A 22,503-nucleotide genomic window follows, 5' to 3' on the forward strand; every position below is an offset into this window, starting at 1 on the left:
GTAATAATTGATTATAGCTTGTCCTACATGTGCTAATTCATGGTGTCCCTCATTAAAATCGCCCTTTTACAGAAAACCATCCCATTATCTTGTGACCATGTTATGAACAATAGTGAATGTGTGCTGCTCTGCCTGCTGGTCGCTGACTATAAATATCCTCCACAGCGGCTCAGCACTCCCAGGTGATGAGAAGAGAGTGATTATTAAAAAACACAGACTTCTCTGTGGGGACTAACCTGCTCTCGCTCTCCATCTGTCTCTGTCTTTTACATGAGATCCAGGTCTTAATCAATAGTGCTGCCACATCCAGGGGGCTGCTTAGAAGAAAACTGCTAGAGGCAACTCCCATTCCCAGCTCTCAACGTGTTGTTCAAGGTAAAGCATCGTCTACACAGGGTATAAAGAAGGTCATGTGGGGAGGAAAATGATGGACGCTTGTCAGAGATGCCACAGTGACATGTAGCTTCATCAACAGGACACTTAATGGTTTATTTTGGATATCTTTTGAGCACTTCAAATGAATTCACAGGCCCACATGGAATCGATGCACTTACTACAGAAGTAGAAGCATTAAAGTCTATAAAACAGACCTTGTAAAAAGCAAAAAGGTTGTTTTTCCAGGTAGCAGGAGGCTCAATGGGCTGTTTATTACATTATGTGTAAGTGCTGAAACGGTCTAATGTGTGCACATGAGGTTTAATAAGATGTAACAACCCCAAAACATCCTCCAAAGCAAGGGGATATTGTCTTCTATCTCTCCAGTCAATTACACAGCTTTACTTTAGAAACCAAACTAAACCTGTGTATCAGCTTTTACACCTGTGATCAAATCAAAATGCTCCCCGCTGTATGTGTGCATGTGTGTGTGTGTTAGACGCATGTGCCTCTATCAAGTGTATCTCAGTGCCCTTGGCTGCGAGTCTGAATAGTTAAACTAATTACAAGCTCAAAGAATCCTAAATTGAATCCTAAATTAGAAAGCGAACACCTCCCATCGGTGGGCCGGTGTAGCAGTAGACTCCCGCTCAATAATTTAGCTGCAGGAGAAGGAATTGGGACTGCGGGTGCTGTGAGAGAAGAAGATAGACTGACTATGAGACTTCAAAGTGTCCATGGAGGAAGATGGGGACTGCTGAGAAATCAGAACTGTGAAGGATTTTTTTTCATTTGGGGAAAAAATCTCAGACGCCATACTGATTGAAAAGCTAGCCTTAAAAAGAAAAGTTAACGGATAACCTTTTTACAGACATGATGAAAGTGATAGGCTTTTGAAAAAGCATCCAAGGGTTTTCATGCTCACTTTTTCTAACCGTGTGTGCCTGAAACTTTAGTGGTAACTTGATATGCCTGATGTGTTCTAGTTAGTGATAATTAAACTCAAACGTGTGCAGTGGTTATTTTTCAAAGTCTTAACACTTTTGTCCGACTGTGCAATCATTTCTACATCCTACATTATCAGAGTGTGGGAGTTGTTTGGAGGAGTAGGGTGGATATTTCAAACCTTTTTTTAGCTAAAAAATGATGTTTGTGTAAATTTGTAACTGCTTGTAAGATTAACTACACTCACAGGTCTGTTTTCTCTGGTCTCCTCTGAGTTGTGAGTAAATAGTAACTATGGTAAAATAAACAAAGTACAGCTACTTAACTACAGATGAAACTTCAAAAACAAGTACAAACCTGAAGCAAAAGGGAAAGTAAGTCGCCCTTTCAGATTGAATGTTCTTTCCCTCAGTGTGGTCCAAACCAATGGTCCCACTCGCCAACTAACCTTGATCTACTATCTTAATCACAATCCATGAAAATACACATTTCCTTTTTTTTTAAGTGCCATTTTGACTGGATTGTTATGTGCTTCTACTGCCTTGCTTCATGGTGTTCAGTATGTGTTTTTTTGCTCTGAAACTCTTAACTTGCACGTGAGTTTTTGTCTGTGTTTGGGTCCTGACTGCTGCCTACACTTCCAGTTAGCCCTGGAGCAACGCCATCCATGTTGCTTTGTGTGCCCTGGATGTTCAACTCAACAGCCATAACAATTCCATAAGCAAGGAATATCCAGTGGTCTTCTTATGTTTGCCTTTTTTTCAGTACCCTAGTGGCAATTACTCCAGAATAGCAGCTTTCAATATTGGATAAATAAATATTTACAACCATTACTATTGCAAGCACCAGGAGTGTTCAGACAAGTACGTTACTGAGAAAGAACAAAAGATAAACACACTTTTTACTAAGGGCGGCTCAAGAGTGACATATGCATAAACCGTTTAGTCCCTCCCCTTCAGCCTGTCTTCTCACACAAGCAATGCTTCAGTGCTAAATCCTATCCCAGCACAGATTCCCCAGGATTACACTGCTCTTGCCTTGGATCCTTCTTATATAATGCACACAAACACACACAAAGGGTCTGCACACCACCCCCCACACACACACACACACACACACATAAACATTGGATATGCTGACATGCATGATAACACTTAATTACAAGTTAAACTAAAGCAATTACTATGTTGCAAATACAGGCATCTTAACCCTAGCCTTTGGGGGAGAAATCCTTTGGTTAATCTGTGTCTTTGGTATCTCTGTGTGCATGTGTTTGACCATTGTCTGACATCAAATGCGGCTGAAAAGGTACAAAATAAGCACTGTAAAAATAAATCTCCCCAGGCTATAACCCATGATCATGCACAGGATACAGATGGTGCATGGAGGGAAAAAAGGGCATGGAAAGAGAGCAAGTGCTGTAGAACAGTGTGTGAGTATATTTGTGTTTGTGTGTATGTGTTTAAGAGAGGGCGAGAGAGAGAGAGAGAGAGAGAGAGAGAGAGAGAGAGAGAGAGGCATGCCTGAATTGGCCATGTGTGTCGTCCTCCTTGGAGGGTTCCAGGTCCTGGGTTGAGATCAGGCCTGTTTCTTCGCTCTGCTCCTGCTGCTCAGTCATGCTCCTGGCCCTAAACACACAAACACAAAGCTCTGTGTTAACAGCAGGCACCACTCTGCTGGACCCTCTTGTACACTTGTACGAAAAAAAATAAAAATGTCTGTTTGTTTTTTTGTCCAAGTTTGGCTTCAAACACAATGTTCCTCTTAAAAATGTTTCGGGGCAAACAAGTGGACTCTGTCTCCAAAATCAACACAATGGTGATGCAACATTCAAAGTCTGCTTCTGCTGGTTTACACTTCATTAAAATCACCCACTCAGCAAAGTGTACTTGTGTAAATGGGGTCAGTGTCTGCACTCAGCCAGATGCCTACAATGAAATAAAGCACCTTTGAGGTCGTGCAGATGGCTGACATGATGTACTGCTGCGAGCTGACGCAAACATTTTTACCATACACGTTGCAATCTGTTTTTTTCTCAGCATCATATGTTCCTTGAAGATACGTTTTATAGACTCCAAATAATAAAAAAACAAAGATATTAACATAATTTATGTAAGGTAAGATGTACCTGTGAACAAGTAGAGCAAAGCACTATAAACACACTTCTGCAAAAACACCCAAAGTACAGTGATGGAAAGATTTGACTTAAATAAACAACGTTTAAGAAATGATCATGATGAGTGAATGAGTGAAGTCATTGTTGGGGTCGGTCTGCATACAGTTTGAAATGCATGAGCTAATAATGGGTTCCTTTATCATGGACATAAGCCTTGCAATTTCCCTCTATAATAACAATTCAATTACAAACAAAACAGAATACGATACATATTGTGATATATATTGATTTTGGATTAAGACCGTGTCCTACACAGAATTCACTACAGCTGTTCTTTATTGTTGAGAATAACAGCAGAGGCGTATTAAGGATCCTATAACTTAAAACACTGCAATTCAGGTCCTCAGAGATCCTAGAAATACATTTAAATATTTTAATCCCAGAGATATGGCTATGGCTTTATTGTGAACTGCAACATAGGTCAGTTGTCTTTAAAAACTGTCATCACAGCTTTGCAGCCATATCGATTCTGTAACATCTGCAACGGTACATGTGTTTGCAGGGAGCACATGACGACATATTACCAAATCGATTGTTTGAGCACAGCCCTACTGTACAGTCCCAGCGTCTGAACTCAAGAACATTAACCGTAAACCAACACCAGCTGTCATGTTGTCAAGTGTCAACTTTTACTTCATTTCTTTCCTACTTTTGAACTTCCAATGTTCATTTGTTGTTCATTTCTTTAATCTACTGTCATCTAACATCCTTTACATTAAGCCGTTAGCTTTAGCTGACTCAACTGTTAGTTGTTAAGTTGCTGTACAATTATTCTATTACTATTTGGTATTTAAGGTTATGTCAATAATTTATTATTATTAGATAACCATTTCAATCCAAAGGGCTAACTGTTTGCTCAATGTTAGAACAGTGCATACATTTATTTGAGCTTTTAAACTGTCAACTGTTTATTTGGACTATTTCACTAATAAGTCTTCCTGTAGTTTCATCCACGACTTTGAACGACTTGTTTGTTATTGTTTATACTATTTTATTGACTTATCCATTACTTTTTGTTTCGCTAATGCATTCGCCTACCTTTAGCTATCTGGCTATTTATTCCAGCTATTGACGAAGAGTCCATCTCTCATGTTTTTATTGGCTTACAGTTTCCACTGTAATTCCAACAGATTTAGCTCCTGCTATCTCAACGTATAAATCTTTCAGCTAAGGGTTTTAAGAATCATCAATGAGGCTCTTTTAGGTTATGCTAACTGTAAAAATGTTGCTGGTAGCTAGCTAACTATTTCAGCGATTCCTTAGTTCATGTAATGTTTCAGCACTAAATCCATTATGTTAATGTACCTAACTATGCCAACTTTTGTCCAATTATTTATCTTTCAAGACGACTGTTTTTACATTTACTTTTAACTTCCAGTTGGCTATTTTCAACCATAGCGGAAAGGTTCAGACATTTCTCTCTTCGCTTACCGTTTCAAGCTTTTTTTCACACACTCTCGATGAAAACTCTTAAGTTGCATGTAGTATGCAGTTAGCTTATATAATAAATTCCAGCTCATTACATTATTGAAAACGTACAAAGATCAGCATCACACCAATTGTAATCCTAAATCTTTACTTACTTCTGTAAAACAAATATATAGATGTATTTTAAGATCTAATTATAATTTACACCAGAGTATCTTAGTCCTGAAGTTTACAAGCTTAGGCAATTTTTGCATCCCCCCCCCCCCCCGATTGTGAGTGGCTGATCTGACAGACAGACAAAGGTGGTTTGCAGTGTTCATGTCACAAACAAAGGGCATGTACTAAAAATCTCTGAATAATCTAGTATTTTTCTTACTCTCATCTGCACATCACCCTCCCTCTCTTTCTGACATGCACACAAACATCCAGCTGCCCTGCTCTGTATTTTCCTCTGGGAAAGAGGAAGTCGTTACCACCTGCCGAGGTATAATTACAGGTGCTGATGGAAATAGGCTCCTGCATGCAGTTTCCATTATCTCTAATTGGCCAGAAGCTTCACGTCAGCCGCTGACCTGTTCAAACAACAGTGGCTTCCTGGTCCAAGAGGTTTCACATTTGACTGGTTATCAGTGATCACAGAGGGCTGAATGGGAGGTGAAGGGCCTGCTGTTACAGATAAGGAGAGGTTTTTTGTGGTTTAGTCACCTGAAGCCTGATGTTAAAGGAATCAGGAGGAAGATCTGGTCTCAGATGAACGGTTAGGGTTAGGGTTAGTGTTGGAGCATTTTTGCTATTCACTAAGAAACAATGGTGAAAGGAGGCTGCTTGTAGCTGCACTCTGGTATTCCTTTTAAAGAAATTGGAATTATTGTAGTACTTTTCCTAAAGGGAAGAGGGAAAAGCACTCTTAAAGACAAGAAAGGTGGGAATTTCTGACACCACACTTTGTCGAACGAGACAGATTTTCATTGGTAACCTTTCTCACCAGATTTTTGTTGCCATTTAAAAAGCTTAACACACAGAAATTCTGTTCATGTAGTCCTTGATGCAAACAGCTCTGGAGTAAACACGTACATTATGTGAGATATGAGGAGGAACCATGAGGAAGCGTATAGTAGCCTACCTACAGTAAGCTTGTTATTCCAACAAGGCAACATTTTACAGTATGTTAAGTCGTGCATGTTTCAGGAACTGAAAAAACAAAAACAACTTTAACGCTAGACAATACATTTTGCCTCAGCAACAGCCAAACCTGTGGCTTCCTCTGTCAGTTTATTATCTGCACTTCAAACTGTCTTTTGGGTTTTATAGTTCCTTATAGTTGGTCAGGTGAGCAAAATGGAAACTGAAGATTCCAAATTAACAGGTTTCTAAAGGAAATAAGCAGCAAAAACGTCTAAAACAATGCTGACCATGCTCCCTCACAGAGTCTATGAAGAATTGACAGATTTACAGATCAGTCTTGTGTCTAACCAATGCTTTAATGTATCAAACTGTTCAGCACAATACACTGTTTTCTATTCTGCAACTTGATCTGGAAGTTACAAATGTGACACAAGTTCCTTGAGTGGAGAGATTATAATATTCACACAACTCTCACTAGTATTGGATAGTTCAAATACGTGGTTACATTTAGTTCTAACATAGTTTTTTGTGCTCTCTGGCTAAACATTTAAAAAATAATTAGGTTTCAACAATATCTAAGGTTGCTGTTCCATTGTCTTAATTAAATAGAGAATGGAAAGTTGCCTCATCCATAACAATCATTTAGTTAAAGGGGATGTCTTCAATCTTCCCCAGCTCCTGCAGCAACATGTCTAATGTGTCCTTGAGCAAGACAATCCTGAATTATTCCCGCTGCTTCGTCAGCCGTGTATGACTATGAATTGGATTCATTTCTTCTGATGGTCACTCTACATAGCAGCCTCTACCATCAGTGTGTGAATGGGTGTGAATGGACATGCGGTGTAAAAGCACTTAGTAGTCAGAAGACTAGAGAAGTGCTATACAAGCTAAAGTCCATTTATCTTCGTTAAGGGGTTTTAACTTTGAAAAACATTCAGAATTAAATTCTCATGCCTTGATACAACATTAAAAAAGAAATCAGATCTTTTCTTTACAGTCACACTTAATTTCTGTCTCCATGTCAAATTCCAACAAAGTGATTGAGAGCTTTTGATTATATCTTCCATCGCAAACTTTGGCATTTGGTAGTATTTTAGCTAAAAGAGCATCTACACAACATCTTCAGGTTAGGATCAGAAAAAGCGATAAAAGAGCATAATATTTACTGAAGAACAACAAAGCTTAAATAGACAGTTAAAGTGCACAAACTGGAGTCCCCCTTCTGTCAGGACTGATCTTAGTTGTCCCTCTTGCTTGTAATTAAACAAACACGCTAGTTGACGCTTTACAAATAAAAACTGATCGATTGAATTGAATTGAAAATAATAATTCACCTTTTTGTGAAATACATTATTATATAAAGGACCATAAGTCAATAACCATAAAGTGAATTTGTGATTACTCAGGGCCTTTGGAGCTCTGGGGGACGTTTTCTGTTTTGCCCGTTGGTCTTCCAGCTTTGACGACGGCCAATATTTGTGTTGATTTGTGTTCTTGTCCCTGCCCTGTAGACTGTAATACGAATGAGCTGCAGCAAGGAGCCAGAGCAGAAGGCGAAGTGAAGTAGGGTTTATGTTCAAGGTGGAAAAACTGGAGGAATAGGAAGCTGCAGTGATCTGATGGGAAAAGCCTCACTCTATTTTTATTTGCTTCTTGGACATCAGCTTATCTAAACAAACTGCTTAAACAAGTCTTACATTTGCCTTTTATTAAACCAGCATTCTTTCCAGTCAATGCACACACGTATGACCCATTGGACACCATTAGCAGCACTGCTTCGCGTAATAAGCAAACGACACAGACTAAACACTGGACCAGAGCAGGCAGTATATGTAATTACTACACATTAACTTTCTTTTAGTTTACTAACCCTTTGAACCTCCGCCCTGCTCTGTTTTAAACTTGATACCTGTCTCTTCTCCTTCTTCATGTCCTCAATGTCTCAGGAGACAAACATTTTGTTCGGTCACAAGACGTCCTCCAATCCAATAAACTCTAATCTCGTTAAGGTTGCAGTCAGCCATGGAGATTGTTGCTGAGGAATCACTGCACTCTCTCTCTCTCTCTGTGTTAATTGGGCTGCCTGAATCTCTGTTGCTCTTTGCCCTTTCTGCTGCTCAATGCAAAGGGTTTTTTTTTGGGGGGGGGGGGGGCTGTCATTGAGCGAGAGGTTGATCACAGGGCTGACATATAGAGACAGATAAGCAGCCACACTCACATTCACACCGACAGGCAAGCATGTCTTTGGACTGTGGGAGGAAGCCGGAGTACCTGAGGAGTTCATGCAAACTCTACACAGAGAGACCCTGGCCGACGGGGAATCGAACCAGGAACCTCCTTGCTGTGACAGCGCTAACCACTGCCCCACTGCACCACCTTGCAGCCTCCCTTTTGAGTTTCTATATCAGTAATATGAGGGGAAAAAGCCTCAAACTGCCTATAGAGCATGCTCATATACACTGACAACAACTGAGTCTTAAAAGCAATCATTTTTAAATTTAGCTGCAAATAAACCATCCTAAGAAACACAGATCCTTGTTAACATTTCCTCTGTGCAGGATTGTTTAGCCTCCACACACCTTAATGAGATTTCAAAGTGAGACAGCAAGCACACAGCTTTGTAACATGGTCTGCTTTGTGTACAGTGGGTGTGTAGGAGTAAAAGTTTTCTTTGTCTGAAAAGTTGAAGGTGGTTTTGTCTCATTCTTAGGGAAAGTTGAAGTCATCTGTGGTTTTAGGAGCAGTACACAAAAGAGCTTTTTCCTCATGTGCGTGGGTTCAAACTTAGAGACACAACAGTTTGTTCAACATAATAAATCCAAAATCATTTCAAAAAGGAAATAAATGAGCTGTACAAACAACAAAAAAACACATAGCTTTTGGCATCATGATGGCTTTCTTTATGATCCCCTGTGATATTTCATAACCTATTGTTCTATATAAAGTTGACACAGACAGTGTGTGAATGTCCAACAGAAGCACAGCCTTTGGACTCTGCACTGCTTGAGACCTCCTGAAATAACCTTCCCATTGTGCAAGCATCTCAAAACAGCCTTTGATGACACAAGCCTGTCTTTTTAGAACAAGCCTCCAAATGTTCTTCTCACTGAACACTATTTATTTTCACTGTTAAGTGTGAAATAGGCTGTAAATTAGATTTCATGGAGCTCAGAGATGAAATGTAAATTAGTAGTTTTGTAGTGTCTCATAAACAAACAACACAAAAGATAAACTTATTTTGTGAGGTAGACCACCTTGCATGAGTTTTAGTGGCCTAATGTTACAGGCTAAAGTAAACTGTTGAGCATGTAGATGACAAAGTAGAAGTCAATGTATGAACATTAAATGAGAAATTTTAATATGACAACAAATATTATTTCATCCTGATATTTTCAAATGCACCAGAGACACTTGGCTATTAATACAAATTCTTCCTTAAACATCAAAACCACAAACAATGTCAAAGTATGTCAAGTCATTGCAGGTTAGGATGTGAATAAGAAACGACTTTTCAAAAAATAAAAGCCCCAGATCCAATTATAGATAACTGGAGTCTAGCATCAGGACAAAAAGGAGAATAGAAAAAAATGAATAATATTGAATCATATTTCACATGATCCAATGCAACAGAGGGAGAAAACATGTCCAAATTTTCAGTAGTTTGATACTTTTTTATATCACGTGTTTTAAAACAACACAATCTCTGTTATTTTAATCATCAATTGTATAGAAAATGACCTGAGGTGTAAAATAAACTACAGATCTTCAGTCATACTTTGAACCCAAATTTGGTAACTAAATGTTGCCAATGTATTTGTGCAATTTACACCGCTTGGAATTTTTCTGAATTTCTGAAAAAATAAGAAATGACCTTTTATTGGATGGTATATAGGACTTCTGTTTTACCGTATTAATACACATTTCAATATTGTTTGATTTACAGCCTTCCAGTATCCTAATGAAGTTTTGAAAATCTGGTATTGTGACAATCCTGTTCAAATTCATGAGACAAAGCAAAATAATGTCTGCGTTTTTTTATTTTCAAATTAACCAAAATCATCAATCAATCAAGTATTTGTATAGCATCAATTTATAACATTTTCACATAAGATCCTTTATAATAAGAGCCGGTCTAGATCGTACTCCATAAATATACAAAGACCCAACATCGATCCACCATGAGCACAGCACTGATGCAATTCAGCAAAGTAAGTAACCAGACTCATGTTGAACACCTGCTGTGACTGTTTTAAGGTTTGTAGAGGTGATAGGAAGATATCAACAACAATAACAAGAAATTAAACAGATTTAAAATGCCTGCAGAATTACAGCATTGGAAACATCAAAGTATGATAGTAGACTGATCATATGAAACCATATACATTGTAAAAACAAACAATATTTCCCTACACAACTACTCTTTCTTACTAATTCTAAAAAATAATTTTAAAGAATTTGGTCCTGCTGTTTAGGCCCCTCAGCTCGAATAATTGGTCACCGATTCTTTTATTTTGACATCTTCACCGGAAGCCCTCCGTTTTATTGAACGGCTCCTACCTGTAGCTCACAGACTGCCGCGACTTTCTCCGCCGTGTTGTCGCATCGTATCTCCGCGAAACTCCTCCTGTGTGAGCTGCATTTCTTCTTAGCGTCAGTCTTTGTCATTTAGTGTCGAAACACCGAGGAAAAAAACAAACTCCAGATCGACTAAAGGCGGCAAAGAGCTGCGGCGCAGGGCGGTGTTGACGGAGCTGTGACCTCCTCAGAAGTGTGTCCTGTGTGAGGTGGGTTGAGCTTACCTACAGCCCAGTGTGGGCTGTTTACACACTGTCTGCCAGGGGATTAAAAGGAGGCTATTTTCTTCACACGGACTCCGAGAATAACTTAACGACTTCTCATTAGTTATTGGGCAATGCATACATCTGCAATGCGGACAGAAAATGACTTCAAGAGAATCTGTACTTTGCTATTGAATATTAACGTCATGGCTCCCCTAGTAATAACAGAGCCATAAGGACACTTAAAATAAGAGTATGCTTTTTTATTCTTTTTTTTCCCCACACATATAGTTTACTGGCTTAAAAGCAAATGTACCACCATGGTTATAATGATTGTAATAACAAGCTCAAGTAGGCTTCTATAAATTTACGCTTCTTAAGATTCAATAACTTGGAATACAAGTTACTCTGCTGATTCAGATTATTAACAGTCAAAGTTTAACTACAAATTCTAAAAAAAAAAATGTGTTATGGATTAAGCTGCAGGTGTATATAATGCAGTTTATGTTACGCCGACATCAACCCGCTGCAACATTAGTCAATCAATCAAACTTTATTCGTATAAAACCTTTCAGACAAATTCAAATGCAGTTCAAAGTGGTCACAGAAGTGCTGAAAAAGGGATTGACGAAAACGTAGTTTGTAAAAATCATTAAGAGACTAATGCACACCAATAAGAATTTAATAAAATTACAATAAAATAGATACAATAACAATAAAATATTAAAATAGTGAGGCTTAATGCATCGTTACTTCTTATTCTCAGATCAGAAACCACTGGTGGATGATTCTTTAAGAGCCAATCTGCATAGTAATTGTATACTTGGACTTTTACGACTTTAGATATAGTAAATAATACTTTGTTGACAGTACGTTTTGAATTTCTGCTAAGTAAGTTTAGAAGGCAGAACTTTAATTTACACCTTATCTGTGTGTTTGTGTAGTACAGTATTTAAATGGTCTGACGTCGTCCGTTTGTTGTGACTGACTGTTGAATGTTCGAGGCTAGATAAGGAACAAAACAATATTTTCAATTCCCACATGTCATGAACTACAGTTTGACTTCAGAACGGTCTGAACCATAAAGTAGTTTCATAATAACTTTGACGTGTCAATGAGGAGAATTTACCAGCTGTTGTAAACAACCACATGTGGATTTTAAACAGCCTCAGTGGACAGAATTACCCGTCAACTCTGGGAGATAAAATATGATGAGACACACACAGATAGTAAACGCTTTAAATGTAGATTGAATCCCTTAACAATATTGGTCTTTGTCACTCACATCTCCCCCCAGGCGCTCATATTCTTGGTACCGCTCGTTCAGCAGCGGGATTACAGAGAACTTGGCTGAATTTTCTGAAATATGTTGGAAGAGTGAAGCGGGTGCTAATGCAGTTCTTGTTCAAATCCAGAGAAGACCTGGGTAGGACTCATGAACTTAGTGTCTAAAATGCATATTTAGTCATTATTGATCGATATCATTGTGGACTGGACTTTTGGATTGGGAGAGATCTTCTCTCTCCTAGGCCCCTTTGTATGATTCCTTTTGCTTTAATATGTTGTGCATGTACCTATTCAATATGCAGAAGCAACAACACTTGGACTCAAAGTGGACTTCACGGTGAAACCAGGTGGAGTTAAGATCAAACAATGAATGCCTTCTCTGAAATATTAGATTCATGTCTTTAGAGTTACATTAATATGATTAATATGTATTTTTATACATTGAATATTTGTAATATTCAAATTTCAGATTACACTCCCCTCCCTTACACAGCCAACTTTCTCCATCTCCTCTGCTGTGATTGGTTCAGACAGAATTAGGGTTCTTAGCTAAGTTTTAATGACTTTGATCTGGATTCACCTCGTCAGTAAAGACAGGCGTGCCAGCCCTGCAGTGTACTTCCTGTGTGGTGTTCACTGACCTGGCTCTGCTGGCTGCTATCCTCTGACTGCAGTTACCATGAGGGAGGCGGTTGTGGGACAGCTGGTAGTATCTGTCCTGGCCGGGGGCCTCGTCGGCGGGTAGGGCCTTAGGGCTGGCTGCGTAGATAGTGCATCCCATGAACACCTCTTGGAAGTCAACCTCAGCGTCCTACAGCGAGCGGAGAAACGAGAAACCGTCCTTAAGGTATCCTTCCTCTGCACGGCCCGTCCTGTCGTGATGCCAGCCAGCTGCTGTGTGGAAAAGCCATCAGCTCAGCACTTTGTATCTTAACCCCTCCTTCCCTCTGAATCTCTCCTCCAGCCAACCTCGTTCTCTCTCACGCTCTCTCTCTCTCTCTCTCTCTCTCTCTCTCTCTCTCTCTCTCTCTTTGGCCCACCTCCCCCCTCTGACGATCCCAGAGCATGGAGGATAATCAGATTTTACATTTACACTCAACAAAATCATCCCCAGCGTAATCACTCCCCGTCACTGATGTTGCATTATGTTAATGCACAGAGCGGACTCTCAGCTCGGGAGCATTAGGGGGCAGTTAAAAATACCCACGCTGACTGATACGAGCAGCAGAGATAAAGTTTGATCATGATGTACGTTAAGGGATGAACTAAAGAGAGCGAACAGTTGACAGCTGGGTGAACATACTGCCAAGGCAACAGCTAAGAATCATTTTAATATAATCCTTTTACTGCGTTCGTTCAGTCAATAATGATGAAACAAAATCTTCACTACAATCTTTCACAGCCAATGAAAACGCTGTCCCTTCAATTGTTCATGAAGTTATCGACTAAAGTTTAAAGAGCTGACAAAAGCAGCAAAGCTTCACATTCAGAAGCCAATGTGCCAGAAAATGATTGACATGACTATATGGTTATAGTAGTTGAAGAGGATTCAGGCCAGATGTGAGAAATGAATAATGATAGCAGGAAGAATTGTTTTCTTCACAATGTACTTTGAGAAAAAAGATGAACTACTATTGTGTGTAATTTTTGACTTTATTCCTCAAACTTGTATTTTCATTTTATTGTCGACATTTAGACTTGTTCTTGAAGTGCATAATGAAAAAGATCTTCCTCCTCTCATTATTGACTTCTCATGCCTGGCCCTAATCCTCTTCTGAGGTTGTAGACTTACAGTTCCACCCACACTTAAAAACACTCTGCTCCTAATAATGATTTGTCTGGCTGAGCTTTGTCCACATGCACACACACTGAAGTCATAAATGAACAGCTTGTATATTTGTTAATTCCACACATGCTGCTTCTCCCTAATGGGGAAACAAATGATTTAAGTTTGGGAACAATAGTTCATTTCAAACATAGAAACAACCGACCTGAAGTATCACTATAAAGCTATAAAGCAGTTTTGTTTAACTTCTACACATGCACGCAGACACTGTTACACAGTCCTGCCGTCTTGTTATTCCAGTGATGTAAACATGAGGCCTTAACATAGAAAGATGTTACTGCAATGATCCAGGAAACTGTAAGCGAGAAATGTGTCACACCTCAAGGACTTCTTCTTAAAGATTTATTTTTGGGCTTTTTGTGCCTTTATGGAGAGATAGGATAGTGGATAGAGCTGGAAATCAGGGAGTGAGAGAGAGTGGGGAATGACATGCGGGAAAGGAGCCACAGGCTGGATTTGAACCCAGGCCGCCCACTTTGAGGACTATAGCCTCCATACACGGGGCACGCGCACTAACCACTGCGCCACTGCGCCACCAGTGCCCCTTTTGCCTCAAGGACTCACAGATATACATATAGTAAGTGTTGTTTGTTTACAAGATGACTCCACAGTGCCCCTTTAAAGTGCAGATATATGTTGCTGTTGTTGTATTCCAAATTGGTCTTGGTCTCGAGACCCCTTTGTAAAGGTCTTGGTCTTGTGTTGGAATCAAATACATTTTTACCGGGCTTGTCTCTGTCTCGGGCAGACTCCAGATTTTAAATGGAGACCAGTCAAGACCACCACTGATGGGCTATTTTTCCACGTCATTTCTTTGATTTGAAGGGCGAGACGCCCCTTTCTAAAAGAAGGAATCGTTTTTATTCATATGTAGTTTGATTTTTATTCCCAAATTACGGCCACAACATTCCTGGTGCTACGTTCTACATTAGTGCACACAAGATGATGATTTTTCATTGATATTTATGGTCTTGGTCTTGCCTCGGAGCACTCCGTACTCAGGTCTGTCTCGGTCTTGGTTAGTGTGGTCCTGACTGCAACACTAGAGTGAACTCATCCTAAGCATTACACTCCTTTCAGAGGAGGGACACTTCAAGAGATGAGTACATTATATCAGGACTCCATACTGCCTTAAAAACATTTTCAATAAAATGAATAGTACAAGTGGTTGTGGACAGGTGCAGCAGTACAAGATAAATAATGACATTTGATCCAGCGGAGACAGATAGTGGCCTCTTCAGAGACACTGCTCTCCTGTGGTCAGATGTCACAGTGCAGTTTATTTAATCTTCAATCCAACACCATTCAGTGAAATTCTCCAGACTCTTGGGAGTTTCATTGCAACATTAAGAGATGTATGGTTTTCATGAGTGACTGTAAAGATTAAATAGCAGATCATGTTTTAAATCAAGCATTTTTTTTTTCAATAATAAATTTGAATTTAAGAAAGTTTTTGTTGAAAATAAGATTGTTTAAATCAAGCATTTTCAATTCCTTCGGGACCCCGACTGAATAATAAAAATAATGGGGCGGCAGTAGCTCAGTGTGTTGGGAACCACCGGTTCAAGTCCTGGTAAGGATCAAAGTATGTGGTCTGGTTGCTGGAGAGGTGCCGGTTCACTTCCCAAGTGAGCAAGGCACTGAACCCCCAAAGGCTCAGAAGCACTGCATATGTAGCAGCCCCACTCTGACATCTCTCCATTGATGCGTGTCAACAGGTCGTTTGTTCATGTGTGTATTTCAGGTCTGTGTGTGTCAGTAGCTCGTCTCGCAGTAACAGAGTGAACACCACAACCTCCCCTCTGGGATTAATAAGGTAGTTATGAGTCTATGTTAATATATGAATACAAAAGTCCTGTAAAGTGAACTCGCTTGTTCTCTGAAGATGAAACCTGCAAAGACAAGCTGGAATGCAGAGTGGTCGCTGAAATAATGTCACATTCTTACCTGGATGGAGCAGAGGCCATTGAGCAGTTTCCAGGACAGATTGTCTCATAAAAAGATTTATTTTTTTCCAGCCCAAATTTACAAAGGCAAGTTACAGAGTATTGTATAAAAAAGAACCATGGTAATGTACACTTTACACAAACTCCTGAAGGGCGGGAGAGAGGAGGAGGAGATGGTGACGAGTTCTGAATCTTCTCATACAGAAAGAAAATGAAGACATTGTAAACATCCTTGCAAGCACCAGGGACTGGTACTCTTTTTGGGAGGGATGGGGGAGGGGGGTGCAGGTTGGGTGGGTGGGTGGGTGGGTGGGGAGGTGTTTGTTTGACAGTAGGTGGGTCAGGAAAAGACGAACGAGCAAGTGTCTCTCTGTGTTTTCACAGAAGAATGTTCAACTAGGCACCAATTGAGACAACTGCTGGCCAATAAATATACTCTTCACCATGAAACAAATACAGTCCTGCAAAATACAAGAGCCAAGCACTTTCCAATATGTTGATAGCAAACATTACTTTTCTGGCTTTTCATACACTTTAGTATATAGGATTTTCACTGGGCTTCGCTTACTACTGAGATAACATTACTACTCTCAGAGAGAGAGAACAAATGCACTTGTCACAACCATTGTCTGATAAAACTATATGTACTGTATGCAGTCTGCTGGTACTAAAAAAACCCACTGACTTTTAATGACAACATCACAGCTGCCTAGATTACCCTTACAGATTAAGTACAAGTCAAACACCACCACATTCAGCTTATTCATTTTAGCCATTCTTATTAAAAATGCGTAAAGAAAATCAAAATATATTCCATCTTGCAATCTTCTGTGGGACGACAACTTATTTACTGGGAATGTCCAAAACCTCGAAATGAAGAGTGAAGAGTCGTAGTGTCGAAAACCAACCGCTACAATCCAACTTCACAGGCTGTTAGATTTACTGGTGGCTCATGGAGTTGAACACATACAGTATCAAATTAAAAAACTACAATAAATGGGAACATTAACAGTGATTGCAAAACCAAATCAATGATATTTAATTTAATGACACCATGGTCAATAGTCTACACTCATTATGGTGCTTTATGGGAACATAGAGAGCGTTCTGTGGCTTCAAACCTTTAGTGACTTCGACCCTGACTGAGCCAATTTGTCTTTAGTGAATGAACCACTTCAGCACATCCCGCTCACGGCAGAAAATTTACTTTTTCGCATCCAGCCCTCGAAAAAAATCAATCCAAACAGCATATGGAGAGAATTTTGTTTACCCCTGAGGTATAACAGAAGTTTAATTTAAAGCCAAGAGGGTCTTCTTGTAGTCCAGTCCACCTTCTGTGTAGATTTAAAGACTACGTTTACAGCCTCACCACCAGTTTCATCTTAAAATTCTAAAGCAATTTGCTTTTTTTTTTTTTCTGCTGATTGGGCGACTTCCTGTTTGAGTCATGTGTACATGATCAAGGTCCTATTTCACATGTTTTAGCTCCAAGCTGTTCGCTGGTACATGCTATCCTTTTTTTTCTTCTTTTCTTTTCTTCTTGAGATAATTTTCTGCAGCTGATCGGTTCATGTTTGTAACAGCTGAAAGGTTTTTGGGGTCATTTCATGCACTTTAAGTTCAATGTGCCAGTGGTTCATCTTACAGCACAGGCAGCGACTACACACAGCTGATGGCTTTTGAAAGGCTGATCTAAAGCTAGCTGCTAAAAAAAAAAAAAAATGTTAACAGCTGTCTTAGGTGAATGTGTGTTATAGTGAAGCCACACAAGCAAGCGAAGCACCAACTTCACAGTTCACTGACGAAAAAAATAAAATAAAAAAAGATCTGACTGTTTGAGTGGACGTTGAATCGCTGAAAAACATCTGGGATGTTGACAGCGATTCAGAGGTCTAATTGCACACTGCATGCTGTGATGAAGGGCGTGTGATATGATGGCGATGCACAGGTAAAGCAAATATAATGAGGGGAGAATTTGCAGCATGATAACCAAAGCAATTTCAAATAAGCAGCACAGTAAGACACTGATGAACTGTGCAGCTTTAATGATCTGAGAGCCTCATGTTGAATGCTGAGAAGGCCCAAAATTATTTAACACTGGTCGATTTTTTCTGTTGTCGGACAAATGCAAACATTAACGCACCTAAAAGTGGGCTTAAAGTATGTTTAGAGCAAGAGAATGCATGGTTTGAATTTTCACATTGTTTACAATAAAACATGCTGTCCATGGTGAGCAAAGCACACGGCTTACAGTGAAACACCAAAAAAACAACAAAAAAAACAACAAAGTGGCCTGATGCAGTGACGACAACGCCCCGTGAATTCATGTTTGCTTTTGTGGCTTCAACATTTGAGTGAGTGTAGAGACAGACGTGAGCCTTTCATAGTGAGGACAAACCGAGCTAACACCAGCATCAGACACATTCAAGGATGAACACAATGATATGAAGTATTACCGAGGAAAGGAAATGTGAATAGTGTTTATTCTCCATTGAGGTGTGCGCGGTCCCTTCGCAATAAAACATGACGACATCATCCCTGAAACGAGAAGTGAGGGTTCAAAGAAGATGGAGAGGATCAGCAATGAAGATGGAAGATGTAAAAATAGAAAGAAAAAGACTTCAGTCTCAGGCTCTTTAAGTCTCTGAAGAAAGCAGCTGTTGCCATATTCCCTCTCCCCATGAAATATAGCCCCAATGTTTGTCAAGTTAAGGATATATTGTTGTTTCACGGCATACGATAAGCCAAAGACGTAGAGTTGAAATCATATCAATATGATTCACTTTTCTTTTCAGTCTTTCATTCACTTTGACTCCCCTTTCCCATCAGCCGCCCAATTCCCCCAACGTGCCCTGCCAATTTCTTTCTGCTTGTGACAAAATAAACAACAATGCAGTCAAAAAACAAACAAGAAAAGAAGCTGTTCTGGCAGTCCAATAGTCTCTTTTTGCATTGTGTTTGTTGACAGTGCAAAGACTAGATAACCAGCGGGTCGGGTGTTTTCCTCTGCGTGATGAGGCAGAGTGATGGCTTTGAACCTGAACCAGTCCTGTTAAAGTCCGAGGTTTGGGAAAATCCAGAGTCACTTACGAAGGGAGGAGGGGGAAAAAAAAAAAAGACAATCTGCCTCGCTTCAGGGCAGAAGAACTAAAAATATAGATAGAAACACCATTCAACTGATGTCTAAAAAGGTAACACCCGGGAGATTCTCTTCACATGTGAGCCAGTCACATGAATCTTTGCAGGGTTGAGGTGTGACGGTCAGGTTTCCCTGGAAGAGATACAAAACAACAGACTCACATTAGAAATTATTCTTTTACACAATGTGCAGAAACAAAAAGAAAAAGGTGCCCGTTAATAAACACTTTACACAAATCAGTAACTCTCTGTAAGGTGGGCTGTGGTTTAATGAAATACGTGCTGTACTTAGTTCTTTTACATCATAACATATTAGAGAGACTTGGTATTATTTTCAGTCCTTTGTCTTTATTGTAATTGATACTTTTTACTTTGGAGATTGAGATTTTACAAATAAAAGTAAAAAACATTTACACCTTATTTTATACACATTTGTAGTATCTTCATATAAAATATACTCCTTCCACATCTGGTGGCACATTGACATTATTATCTTATTATTACTATGTTTTTAGGTCAAGCTAGTTGTAAGAAAGGGATGCGGTCTACTTTACAGTCCGACCTAACCTCAGATCTTAATGGTTGAATGAACACTTTTGTCACTGATACACAATAAGCTTCTGATTTGTCGATGTGACTGCTTTAGACTCGTTACACTTGATTTGGTGTACCACATGTGCTGTCAACTGAGTGTACATGTATTTTTCAAATGACTGTGATGTAATTCAAAAGGGCTCCACTAGATGTCAGTGCAGTCTTCTCTCTCTCAGTGTCTCTCTCCACGTCTCTATTATCAACACCATGATCCACTTGTCCTCACAGGACCTACTTAGGATGGATGAGCTGGGGGGGGGCTAAATGCTGAACTGCATATTGTACTAGATTGCAGCAGAAAAAAAAGAGGCTACCTTTGGCTAGGATTTGCAGTCTTAACAGGTTTCTGTCTCAAAGACTACAACATAAATATTGTACGGACAGAGCAGAGCAGGGTGTTCTTTTCACTTCGAATCACATAAACCAAGGACAAAGAAACAAAAGGCTTTATTATATTCACAGGACATCTGTGCCAGTACACATAACTCTTCACCTACATATCTTTTACTGGCTTGTTTATATGAAGCACAATGTCTGCCACCTGCATTAACACTGCTCTCAGGTTACTGGTGTGTCTCAGTTGCCTTGTGTTTTGTTCCACTGTCTGTCTTTCTCTCCGACTAAGGGGGTCTTACCGTTCTCACCTCCGTGGTGGTGGGTAGAGGGAGGGGGTTGCTGCATGTTGGCTGGCAACAATAGCTGATGAGGAGAGACCTATGGCGAGTCGGAAAATGTACGTCTATCAGTGATATTGCCTATTTAAGGCCTAGTCTTTAGATTTCTGATCAGCCACAATTTAACACTCTGAATCTACTTACTGTGAGTAGTCTGCATTATGTGATTTTTTTATTGAAGTAGTTTGCTTTAATCTACTTCACATGTTTAGAACCTAATTCTTATGTCTGTTTGACCAGTATTCAATAGAGTTGTCCCTTTACCAACACCAGCATCAGTACCAATACTGATATCAGCCAATAGAGATAACAGTATAGGTACAAAACCGCAATATTTGGTATTAAATATCTCTAAAAATAATGGTCAAAACTAGGAAAATACCAGTGCAGTGTTTTTTCCTCAATTACACATTCACTTTTGTTTTGCGATGGTGTCAGAGGAGTATTCTGTATGAAACTAAAGTCTATGTATCCGAATTGGGCAAAAAAAAAAAAAAAAGTGGGTAGTGCGTACCTCTAGTCTTAAATTTCATTTAGTAAATCCACTGTCAACCATCAGATATAGGAGGAGTCAGGACTGACTAACTTACCCGTGGCGTAGGACATGTCGTATTGCCCTGAGAGCAGCGGGTATCCCAGGTGATGGTGCGAGGGCATGATGCGTTGAGAGGGTGAGGATCGTGGCCGGTCCACGTCTCTTTCTCTTTCCCTCTCACGCTCCCTTTCACGATCTCTGTCCCCACCAGCTCCTCTGTCCTGCTCCCTCTCCCTTTCGTGTGGTGGCTTGTCACCTACTGTGGGGGATTTGCTCTTGTATTGGCTGGCGTGCTGATGCAGGATATCCAAAGCTTTGGAGTCTGTTGCTGTTTTGGAGACAGTAGGGCTAACGCGAGATTTGTCACTGCCCTCTTCGCCTCCGGCTATTTTACCACCATATGGAGAAAATGGATAGCCTCCAGGTAGGTATGAGCCTATAAGTAAGAAGAAAATGTATTGTTTTAAATGAAGGTTTATAATGGATACTAATGTGACAGCTTATGATAAGTTCATGCTAACAAGCTTAATCATAAACATTAATTTTAGAGGTCAACAACTAGTCTGTTATGACCTGTGGACAAAATGTCTCATCATCAAAGGGCTATACCAAGTTACTTAGAGTCGATTGTCCAATTCCAGTATATTTTCTCTACATGATCATATTAAGTAGAAAAATGAAAACACAAACTGTAAAACTGCATTGTGATCACACACATTGAGCCCCAGCTGTAAAATGTGGCGTTTCCATTTTCTTAACAAAGGAAAGTCAGACCAGCATTTTTCTCCAATGTGCCAACATGAATATTGGTTTTAAGCCATCCACAGTTCCCTTAAATAAATCTGGCCGAAAAGCACTGTGATATCCTGCTGAGTCTGGTAAATGCAGTTTTGATAGAGAATCTACAACTGCTCTGTTGCCTCCCTGTCCTATTTAACAGCCACTATACTGGCCTTATTTGAAGGCAGCCTGATAAATATTATAAATCACATCTCACTTCAGTCTAGAATTGCATTATACCCCCAAAAAAACATTTGGAACCATTCACTTGCTCTAAATTAAAATTCAACTTAGAAGCCAAAAGAGAAATGGATAACTAAATGAAACAAAAACATCTAAGAAAATCTAATTTGATGAGGATGTAAGCTATTTGTCCTAATGTATATTTTTACTAACATTTTCACGTATTCGTAGTTCATCTAATGCCATACCTGGATAATTCTGCATCATTACCGAAGGCATGCCCCTGTATCCAGGGTGGTTGGGGTCATAGCCTTGTCCATAGGGGTAACCATGCATGTAGGGCATGTAGCCCTGATGCTGTGCTAGTGGCGATGAGAACTGCATATGAGGGTTAGAACGAGAGTCTTTGCTCATGACCCGGTGGTCCTCAGAAGTGATCCTGGGATCACTACCCTCTTTGCCATCCTCCTTTGGCCCACTTTGACTGTCCTTGGGCCTGGGCCTGTCTTCCTTTAATTTACGATCGCGTTCCCGTTCTCTGTCCCTTTCATCTTTCCATCGAGGTTGTTGTTGCTGGTGTTCATCCTCTGATTGGGACTTCTGGCTCTCAGGGTACTGCTAAAGGTGGGAAAGAAGGTCCAAGTCAGCACATATCAGCATCTACATCCTAAAGTAACTGGACAACAATCTTAA

The 22,503-nt window shown here is 39.8% G+C and overlaps 2 protein-coding genes across 10 annotated transcripts in view; both read right to left on the reverse strand.

Moving 5' to 3' along the window:
* Positions 1-13,033, reverse strand: part of gramd2aa (GRAM domain containing 2Aa) — a 32,651-nt gene extending 19,618 nt beyond the window's left edge. Inside the window, exons 1-2 of one of the 6 annotated variants that reach the window (XM_020637687.3) lie at positions 12,756-13,028; positions 2,844-2,948 (exon numbers count right to left, since the gene is read on the reverse strand). In XM_020637687.3, coding sequence (XP_020493343.1) covers positions 2,844-2,948; positions 12,756-12,895 — 245 coding nt within the window. In that variant the 5' untranslated portion in view covers positions 12,896-13,028. Of the gene's footprint in view, positions 1-236; positions 514-2,843; positions 2,949-10,606; positions 10,858-12,755 lie in introns of those variants that run through there. The other 5 variants (XM_020637689.3, XM_020637688.3, XM_065952741.1 and 2 more) reach the window with 5 other exon arrangements.
* A 2,914-nt stretch (positions 13,034-15,947) lies between these two features.
* LOC109986832 (zinc finger protein 609) overlaps positions 15,948-22,503 on the reverse strand; it is an 83,666-nt gene continuing 77,110 nt past the window's right edge. For 2 of the 4 annotated variants that reach the window (XM_020637660.3, XM_065952740.1), the window contains exons 6-9: positions 22,059-22,428; positions 20,903-21,283; positions 20,274-20,352; positions 15,948-19,177 (exon numbers count right to left, since the gene is read on the reverse strand). In XM_020637660.3, the coding sequence (XP_020493316.2) occupies positions 20,279-20,352; positions 20,903-21,283; positions 22,059-22,428 (825 nt within the window). In that variant the 3' untranslated portion in view covers positions 15,948-19,177; positions 20,274-20,278. The remainder of the gene's footprint in view (positions 19,178-20,273; positions 20,353-20,902; positions 21,284-22,058; positions 22,429-22,503) is intronic. The other 2 variants (XM_029278016.2, XM_020637661.3) reach the window with 2 other exon arrangements.

Source organism: Labrus bergylta, chromosome 3 (genome assembly GCF_963930695.1).
Source record: "Labrus bergylta chromosome 3, fLabBer1.1, whole genome shotgun sequence".
Lineage (NCBI taxonomy): Eukaryota > Metazoa > Chordata > Actinopteri > Labriformes > Labridae > Labrus > Labrus bergylta.